The sequence below is a fragment of the Engraulis encrasicolus genome, chromosome 14, assembly GCF_034702125.1.
Source record: "Engraulis encrasicolus isolate BLACKSEA-1 chromosome 14, IST_EnEncr_1.0, whole genome shotgun sequence".
Lineage (NCBI taxonomy): Eukaryota > Metazoa > Chordata > Actinopteri > Clupeiformes > Engraulidae > Engraulis > Engraulis encrasicolus.
Window position 1 is genome coordinate 19,393,059 of NC_085870.1, and position 10,000 is coordinate 19,403,058.

At 43.7% G+C, this 10,000-nt stretch overlaps 1 protein-coding gene across 1 annotated transcript in view; it reads left to right on the top strand.

The window, feature by feature from the left end:
- The window catches only part of quo (quattro), an 80,558-nt gene that overhangs the window by 50,643 nt on the left and 19,915 nt on the right, over positions 1-10,000 (top strand). Inside the window, exons 9-14 of the mRNA XM_063215135.1 lie at positions 1,706-1,799; positions 4,157-4,249; positions 4,913-5,029; positions 6,502-6,600; positions 7,822-7,970; positions 8,510-8,648. Of these exons, the coding sequence (XP_063071205.1) occupies positions 1,706-1,799; positions 4,157-4,249; positions 4,913-5,029; positions 6,502-6,600; positions 7,822-7,970; positions 8,510-8,648 (691 nt within the window). The remainder of the gene's footprint in view (positions 1-1,705; positions 1,800-4,156; positions 4,250-4,912; positions 5,030-6,501; positions 6,601-7,821; positions 7,971-8,509; positions 8,649-10,000) is intronic.

The following is a 10,000-nucleotide window of genomic DNA, read 5'->3' on the forward strand; positions in this document are numbered from 1 at the left end:
CACACACACACACACACACACATGCACCCACACACACTTTCTTCCTCATTGCTCTCAGGTTGTACCAACACATGGCATCACTTCCACCCTTTGAAGTGGGGACTGCCCATCTATGGCCACGTTTGTGTAGACCTGTCACAGTCACCACAGCAGCAGTGTTGTATTCAGGGTTGCCAGATGAGGCTGATGATTTCCAGCCCAAAAAATGCTCCAAACCCTAGAAGCACAAAATCCCGCCCAATTCTATTGATTTCTATGGCAAAAATTGGGAGGGTTTTTCTGCTAAATGCCATTTTTACCCGCACACGGCCATCCTAAGCAGCCCAATTGGGCGGGAAGCAGCCCAATCTGGCAACACTGGTTGTATTTACACCGCCTAACAACTGTTTTTGTCTCCAATTCATCCTGCCTGGAAGGTTGTAGGCTGGTAGTGTAACTCTAGACCCAAACACATGTCGCTGTCCTTTGAGCTGGTAAACAAAGAAATGTTTTGTGGCTTTTTTTGTGGGAGAACATTGGGGGCATGTTTTGTTTTTTGGATTGTGTGAGAGTGTGTTCAATATAGTGTCAAATGAAAACACGAAGATGTGCAGAATGCTTTCAAGCTCCATCTGGTCATAGCCTACTGTAAAAGAAGGCAACCAAAACATACCACACCGAATGACCGAAACAATCCATTATTTTAGAAAAACCACACGAGATGCAGATAAGGGCCAACATCTAATACAATACTACTCTTAAATTGCTGTCAACTGCTATATTATATTTTATTTCTATGGTGATTTCGGGAAAGCAATCATCCCAATTCATGTCCGGGTAGTGACAATGGCAACTGCGAGCCACTAGGTGGCAGTGAAGCTGTATTGTTGAAATAAAAACAGAAAAACCTCCTACATATGTCACTACATGTTTCCTCTCTCCTCTCTGGCACATTCTCTCATTGAGGTGGCACAGCTGTCTCTATCAGTCACCCATCTCTCTCTCTCTCTCTCTCTCTCTCTCTCTCTCTCTCTCTCTCTCTCTCTCTCTCTCTCTCTCTCTCTCTCTCTCTCTCTCTCTCCTCAGCTAGCCCTGATGTATTCTTATTCTTATCCAACACATAAATCCCGTCACTTATTTTTTTCCCCTCCTTTGCTTAAATACCACCTAATTTGCCGCTTTTACATGGTGCCAACTGAATTATGCCCGCACTAAATGCAGTGTATAGTGTTGTGAAACGCTGAAATGCACTTTTGGTAGGAACAAAGCAGCTATTTCAGCGAGGAGATTTTGGGAAGTGATGATGTGAGATGTGATGTGATGCATGTTTTTTTTTGTAGTGAAGGCTTGTCATCAAGCAGGCGTGTACATTTTCCAAGCCCGGAGTAGAGTAGAGCAGGGCCTGTCTCAACATCTGTCCCACATAAAACCGTAAACACTACTTGGCGTTGCACCCCGCCTCGCTACACGGCGATGCACTGCTCTGTGGCAGGCAGCCCATGAAATACAGTATATGCCTTGTTATGCTGTTCGGAAAGGCTGTAGGCAAGAAGCAATCTTCACACATCTGACATGATATCCTACAAGAGAAAACATCAAAGTGGGGCTTGAGTCTTCCATAGAATTACTAGTTACGGATGTATGTTTACGATATGCTAAATGTGTGTGTGTGTGTGTGTGTGTGTGTGTGTGTGTGCGCGCGTGTGCGTGCGTTTGTGTTTAACAGGAAGGAGATCCGCGACCTTGGTCTGACCTTGGTGGTCGATGCCAGGAGGTCGCCCCCTCCTCCGGTCTTCTACAAGTCCCTGCTCATGCTCCAGGTAAGTGTTGCCGGGCAACCCTGCAGGTGTCAGGAGCGGCAACGTACCCTGATGTCATAGAAAAATCATGCACCCAGGTGTTGAGTCAAAGAATGCACCCTCTTCACAACAAAACTCCTCAGAATTACCACCGTCAAATAATATAATGCAGCAGCTGCAAAAACACAGTCTCATTTCCCAGAATTACCCAAGTGGAGAGCGGCTTAGTGCATACACCGTTCCGCCTGTGGACAAAGCATGTAACAACAAACATCACCATTTCACTACGACAGGGTTTCCCAAACTGGGGTGCGTGCACCCCTGGGGGTGCGCAGCCTGGCATAAGGGGGTGCGTGAGCTAAATAGAGCAATGGTGGATATGTCAGTTTTTATCCAGCATTGATGAACATTAAGTCATTTTTAATTGTATTTAGACTTGTATGCTGGAAGGGTCCATCTAAAGTGTAGTTTAACTCCTAGACTATTGGATAAGAGGATTCCCCAAAATGAATAATATGCATAATGTGCAGTGAATGGGCAGTGAATCCATGCTTGCGTGGCCATCAGCACTCCAAAATATTCGCTCAGGGGGTGCGCGAACCACATTGACATGTACAAAGGGCTGCGCAGGGGAAAAAAGTTTGGGAACCCCTGCACTACGACATCACAGAGTGTCTCCAGTAACACTCCACTACATCATTCGCATTGCCATTCTGATAACAATAATCCTAGCGCTATTCTAGTTTTTCCTTCCCCTCATAGTATGTAGCATGAGGCATTTCAGAGTTACCTTCTTCAATCGCAACAGACTTCCACAGTCCTTCATACGTCTATTAGTTTTTCTGTTGAATATGCAGTCTTATGTAGTAAAAGCACTCCATGGAGATAATTGTCGTCATGTTATGTACGTATGTACAGTATGTAGGTATGTACGTATGTACGTATGTACACTATGTCTGTACAAGGTCTGTGTCCTCTGTCTTGCCTATATCTGTGACCGTGGTTTTGGGTTACTGCGGTAACAGGCTCCATGTTCTGTTTGTCTGATGGTGCTCTATGCTCAATATACATGGCACTAATGTGCAAAATTACTGTGATATTATATGCATGTTTAGTCCAGGGATGCAAAGTTAATTTAAGTGAAAACTGACAATAAAGTGATATTGTATCGTATTGTATCATATCGTATCACATCATATATCATATTGTAAAACCAAGCTTCTGTAGCTAATGTGGGCCCATTCACTGTTTGTTGGGAAAAGAAAAAGAACCTCAGTTACATCATAACAGCATTGCTTTGACATTACGGAGAGTCGTACATAAAAGAGTACAACTTGGCTATTACAGGTTTTTAGGTTTATTATGATAGAGGTCATGTGTTTTATTTTTTAATAAAATAGGTGCAGAGGCAACAGAGTTGCAATGAGTAATCATGTAAACTTAGAGCAGACAAACTACGAAACACCCGCCGTGTGTTTGACATTTGTGATCCGATTTTGCTTCTCTTATTGCCCACTTGTAGACAAGTAGACTAAACATGCGGGGAGAATGGATGCAATTGTGGAAAACAGGACATCTGTTTGTATTTCCGAAGCCAACTCTGTCCCTTCTCACCATGTTTAAAATAGAGACTGTTTTTACCACACAGGTCTAGGCACAGTGTGTGGTAAACCTGTCTCACTGCTCAGCTTTTGCCTCTTTTTTTTTTTTCTCTTCCCTTTCTTTTCTTGCCTTTCCTCGAGAGGTTTGCTATTCTTGCCTGGCCTATTTCTTTTAAGGCATGTCATTGAAAAATTCCGTTATTTTTCATATTGTTTTATAAATACATGTCAGGAATGCATAATTCTGTGGATAATAAGTCCCAGTTCTCCTCTGTCTGTTTTTCTCTTACATATGTAGACTCTTCTTTCACAAACAGACACACATGCGCACACACAAACACACTGACACACGCGTGCGTGTGTCTGTGTGTGTGTGTGTGTGTGTGTGTGTGTGTATGCGTGTGTGTGTGTGTGTGTGTATGTGTGTTTTCAGGATGAGTGGTAGTGCTACACTGTATTTGTTTGGTATATTTTAATATCTGAAACACGTTTTGAAATACTGTGTGTGTGTGTGTGTGTGTGTGTGTGTGTGTGTGTGTGTGTGTGTGTGTGTGTGTGTGTGTGTGTGTGTGTGTGTGTGTGTGTGTGTGTGTGTGTGTGTGTGTGTGTGTGTTTGTGTGTGTGTGTTTGTGTTTGTGTGTTTGTGTGGGTGTTTGTGTGTGTGTTTGTGTGCGCTTGTGTGTGTGTGTGGGCGTGCGTGCGTGCGTGTATGTGTGTGTGTGTGTGTGTGTGTGTGTGTGTGTGTGTGTGTGTGTGCGTGTGTGTGTGTGTTTTCAGGAGCAGGCTCTGCATGCGGTGCACGGTGTTGTGGTGCTGGTGGATAAGGACGGCAACTCTAACTCTCGCCCCGAGAGACACACAGGACTACAGGTCAGACATGGACCATTACTCCACGCTTATCGCACATCTGGACACACACACACGCACACACACGCACACACACACACACACACACACACACACACACACACACACACACACACACACACACACACACACACACACACACACACACACACACACACACACACACACACACACACACACACACACACACACACACACACACACACACACACACACACACACACACACACACACACACTGTAAAGCACCTCTGAATGTACAATACACAGTTCAGTACAGTACACTCATCACATCGTTGAGTCTTGGATACCTGCTGTGTTCTTGCATTCTGTGTTGCTATAACCATGATACACATGTGGTGAAATGTAATGCAGGCTTATGTAGATGGGATACTAGAGGGAATGTGTGGCTATCTAGCATCAAAGTCATTAATTTCCATTGTTTGTTCATGTCAATGTTCATGTCCTTATTACTAAAATGTCTCACATTTCTCTGTCTCCTTTGTCTGTCTGTCTGTCTCTCTGTCTTCCTCTCTTCTCTCTCTCTGTCTCTGTCTCTGTCTCTGTCTCTCTGTCTCTCTGTCTCTCTCTCTCTCTCTCTCTCTCTCTCTCTCTCTCTCTCTCTCTCTCTCTCTCTCTCTTGTCCTCAATAAACATACCTCATTAGATGGACGTGGTCACCTCCCTGAAGGCTCTCCATAAGATTGTTGATGGACAGCAGCTGACCTCTGACCTGGGCGGGACTTTCCTGTACAACCACAGCGATTGGCTGCATTTCCACCAGGTAACCGAGGTAGCTTTTTGCTGATTGGGTGCACAAGTAAGTTCAGTCTGAATTCAACACAAAGACTTACATTTAGCACTCTTAGGGTGGATTCCAATATGCAGACTTCCAATATCCTCACTTGCTCACTTGCATGCTTGTGATCTTGTGACGTCAGACAATTAATTCAACATCTTGCAAAAGCGCAATTCTAATGTAATTTCCTCATTTGTAATCAGTAATGTTGAATGAATAACAGTCCCCCAAAAATTGTTATGGCTAGGCTGATAGCGGCGAAACGTTATTGTTTATTGCAAAGCCACAAGCACAAGTGGAGGACGGAAGTCAGCATATTGGAATGCACCCTTAGTTTAGCCCTGGCACGCTAAGTGTTGAATTAGTACAGCAGAATTTGCTGTGGTTGGTCCTGTGGCCAACCGGTAGGGCACTCGCCTGCCATGCAACTGACCTGGGTTCAATACCCGGCCTAGGTTCTTTGCCAACCCCTCCATGTCTCTCTCCCAATTAGCTTCCTGTCCACCTCTCACACTGTCCTATCGAACAAAGTCGAAAAAGACCAAAAAAATCTTTAAAAAAAAAGAATATACTGTGTTCTCCATTTCCTCCGGCTTGCTGTTCTTGCTGACATAGTCTGTTGGTTATATAAACAGCTGGTAAGTGTTTCATTTTGGAAGTGTTAGGGAGGGATCCTCTTGTTTAAACTATTCATGTCCAACTTGCCAACAAAGTTCAGAGTTTCATATTGTATGCGTGTAATAAGCTGTGGTTAGAATAATAAACATGTCTCAGGTTGATGTATTTGACTAAAGCTGCCTCAAGGGCACAGAGTATCAAGGCCAAAATGAAAAACAATCGTTCTCTACAGACCTCTGCCAAAGACAAATTCCTTGTCTGCGTAGACTTACATGCTCCATAAAACTCACTTTGATGCAGAATAACATCACTGAGCATTAAAATGACAGCATAAGTTGGCAGCATGTTTGGTTGCCAAAGGGCAATGGCATTGCAACCAGCAAGGTAGCTCACTTTTTAAAAGTACAGTTGTGAGAAATAGACCACAGCATTACTTTTGTCTAGATCAATGTTAAGCGTTTATCTTTTCCAAATTGGAAAATGCCGTTGTTTATGAATTGTGCTTTAAAGTGACAACATAAGTTGCCAACATATTTAGTTACCAAAGGGCATTGCAACCAACAAGGTGGCTCACGTACAAACAGAGGCGCATCTTGCCACCAGGCAAGGCAGGCAGCCGCTTGGGGCCCCCAGGCCCCTAGATAGTGAATAACAAACCATACTCTACTACAGTAGTGGTGATTTTGGATCAAATGTTCACCTTTTTGCATTTTCGCTTGGGGCCCCACCTGACCCTAGAATCGCCTCTGCGTACAAATACAAAGCTGTAGGAAATTAACTCCAGGTGTACTGTGTTCTGGATTGATGTTAAGCTTTTATATTTTTTGTTTTTGTTTTAGAAAATGGCTGTGTTCATGACCGACCTTCAGGGTGCTTCCACTCTCCTCCAGAAGGCCATCAAGAAACTCGACAGCGTCAGGAAGATGGACACAGTAACGGTACGGTGTTGTTTACTCCTTCTAACCCTGAGACTGATAGTCTGCGTTATGCTGCTGTTGTTTTTTGTCTAACCCTGAGATAGATAGTCTGTGTTACGCTATTGTTGTTTTTGTCTAACACTGAGCCATCCTCATAAAATGTGTCCTGACCTTGTTTACGCACAACAGCTGTCTCGTAAAAAAAGGACTTTCATGTGATTCACATAATGTCCACCAGAGGGTACTGTTGTACAGAATATCAATAACGAGCCATGGCTGCGTTTCCCAAAAACTCTTGGTAAGTATGAAAGTATGAGGGGCCGCCTAGGCAATATATCATATCACCAAAAGTTTATGCATAAAATGATTGTATAGGCCTATGTACAATATTTTTTCTTGCACATGCAAGTAAAATGGTTGCGCTAAGATAATTCACAAGGTAAAATAGTGTATGTATAGACTTTTACTGATGATGTGAGACCTATTTGTAATGTATTGCGTAGGCGGCTGTGATGGAGTGACCATCACTAGGGTTCTGGGTGTGTTCTGACTAACATGCCAACGAGCCTGGCTCTTTGGTGTAGCGGTCAGAGCCCCGGTTTACTACCCCAGAATGTCTGGGTTCGAGTCCCAGCTGGGCAACTCTACTCCCCTTCGCTACAGCAGCCCCTCATACTTAAGTACTACTTAAGGTTTTTTTCAGTAGCCCCATAATGCACGCCGTTCCACCAGTGGAAGCTGTAATACACATTGAAAAGATAACTGCCATAGTGCATACTACTATGACATTACACAGGGCCTTTAGTAATGCACTACGACTTGGTCATTGCCATTCTGATAACAGCAAATATAATAATAATGCTGTGTCTTAAGGTGTTAATACAGGGGCGGGGAACCTTTTTCATTCGAGGGGCCACTTCAAATTCATCCGAGGGCCGTAAAAGTCCTCCGAGGGCCGTACTATGAACACAAACTTGGATTTCCCCATGCACTTTAGGTCTTTACTAAAGCCAGCCACCTTTAAGACAGACCTCACCTTCTCTAGGTACCCTGAATATAACGTCATTGTATTACAAATGTATTTCCAAAGATTGCTTTACATATGTCATATTTCATGTGAAGCTACATAAATTATATCGGGGGCCGGATAAAATGGCCTCAAGGGCTGCAAATGGCCCTCGAGACATAGGTTCCCCACCCCTGTGTTAATATCTGTGTGCATCTCTATCCACGTGTGCTCAGGATGTGAAGGTGTGCATTGAGGAGCAGCGGAGTTCCATGAAAGAGGTCCTGGAGGACACGCGATTGGTCACTTTACAGAGAGAGGGAGGAGCCATACTTGCTCGGATGAGGAAGGAGGAATTTCGATTCGCCCAGTCAGAGGACTACAGGTATGCTTACGTGGGGGCCTGTCCTTCAAACTCACAAGGGATTCATTTTGGACTAATGTGACACAAATGATTTCAAAATCTGTATTTTACTTGAAATCAAGCTGTTTTGATATTCACAATGTATAGAGCTTTTGAGGTTGAAATTCCCAAAGTTATTTTTTGCACATATGTTTGTCCTCAAAGGTAGTTAAAATATTCAGTCCCTTATAATGAGAATTATAAGCGATTTATAGAGAATTATAATGTGTGTGTGTGTGTGTGTGTGTGTGTGTGTGTGTGTGTGTGTGTGTGTGTGTGTGTGTGTGTGTGTGTGTGTGTGTGTGTGTGTGTGTGGTGTGTGTGTGTTTGTGTGTGTGTGTGTGTGTATGTGTGTATGTGTGCGTGCGTGCATGCGTGTGTGCGTATGTGTGTGCTTGTGTGTGTGCACGTGCGCGCATGCGTGTGTGTGTGTGTGTGTGTGTGTGTGTGTGTGTGTGTGTGTGTGTGTGTGTGTGTAACTGTGTATCTGTGTGTGTGTATCTGTGTGTGTGTGTCTGCAGGGACAGCATGGAGGCGATGAGGAGCCTGTATAACCAGGTGGAGGAGCGGGTGCACATGCTCGTCATGCGCTCCAACCAATCACTGACGCACCTGGACCACCTGCTGCAGCTCCGCACCATGGAGGACAACATCACCACGGTAACCACACACACCCTAGAACGCACAACCGCATGCACACGTGGCGTGACGCACCATAGGAGCCGAAATGGGGATGCAGTGATGCATTTGCATCCCCACTTTTGGACTCCCTAAATGAGGTTTTCTCATGGAGGATAACATCACCTTGAACAGTGTTTCTACACAGTGTTAAAGTAACAGAAATGAAGGATAAGACAGGTAGAAAGAAAGAAAGACAGGAAGACAGAAAAAAAGAAAGAAAGAAAGAAAGAAAGAAAGAAAGAAAGAAAGAAAGAAAGAAAGAAAGAAAGAAAGAAAGAAAGAAAGAAAGAAAGAAAGAAAGAAAGAAAGAAAGAAAGAAAGCTGCTCCTTCAAACTGTGCTATCTACTGACAAATTTGATCTTTTCATGATATAATGAACTGATATTTACTAGTATGACCAAAATGTCTTTTCCTCGAAATTCAGAAGATCCCCCCTTTTTATTTATGAAAAGTGCAATTTGATGGTAAGAATTCATGAAAAACTGTAGGTAACATTTGTGAATGGGCAGCATACGTGTATATTCTACCGAAATGAGGAAGGATTGTTTAGCATGGGGAGGCAGTGTGATGAGGCAGGTAAAAAGAAAGAAAGAAGGAAAGAAAGAAAGAAAGAAAGAAAGAAAGAAAGAAAGAAAGAAAGAAAGATAGAAAGACAATAAGAAAAGAAAAGAAAAGAAGAACAAGGCCCCATCTGGCTGCCAGTCTGGGGCCAGTCAAACACTAGGAGCCATGGGGAGAATGTTGATTTGTGAAAAGGGGCCTGTCGTGGTTCTTTAACAGCCGAGCAAGTGGGGGATGGAGCTGAATTAATCTGGCCCTGGTTAGAGAAACGGGGCCCCATGTGGTGACTTATGAACTGCCACAGACAGGCAAGGAGCAATTCCTCATACTCTATGCCAATCTGATCCTCCTCAAGTGACAAAGTGAGTTGGGCCTACCTCCTTCCTCACACACTGTAGGACATTTGTATTCATTTACATGCACACAGACACCTGTTTAGAGTTTAGAGTCTCGAATGCTGCTGCTACTGCTGCTGGTTTCTTTGCATGCATGCAGTGTTGTTGACGTGAGGTTCCCCTATTAAGCCCACCATCTTAAATAGTTCTCTCTGTATGAGCTGTTGAAACATCTCAAAATGTGTAGGTATCTCTAGCACACACATACTGTGCAAGATAACTTGTTTGCACGCACGTATGCACACATTCTTTATCAGTCTGTTTCTGTGTGTGTGTGTGTGTCTCTCTCTCTCTCTCTCTCTCTCTCTCTCTCTCTCTCTCTCTCTCTTTCTCTCTCTCTCTTTCTCTCTGTCTCTCTCTCTCTCTCTCTCTCA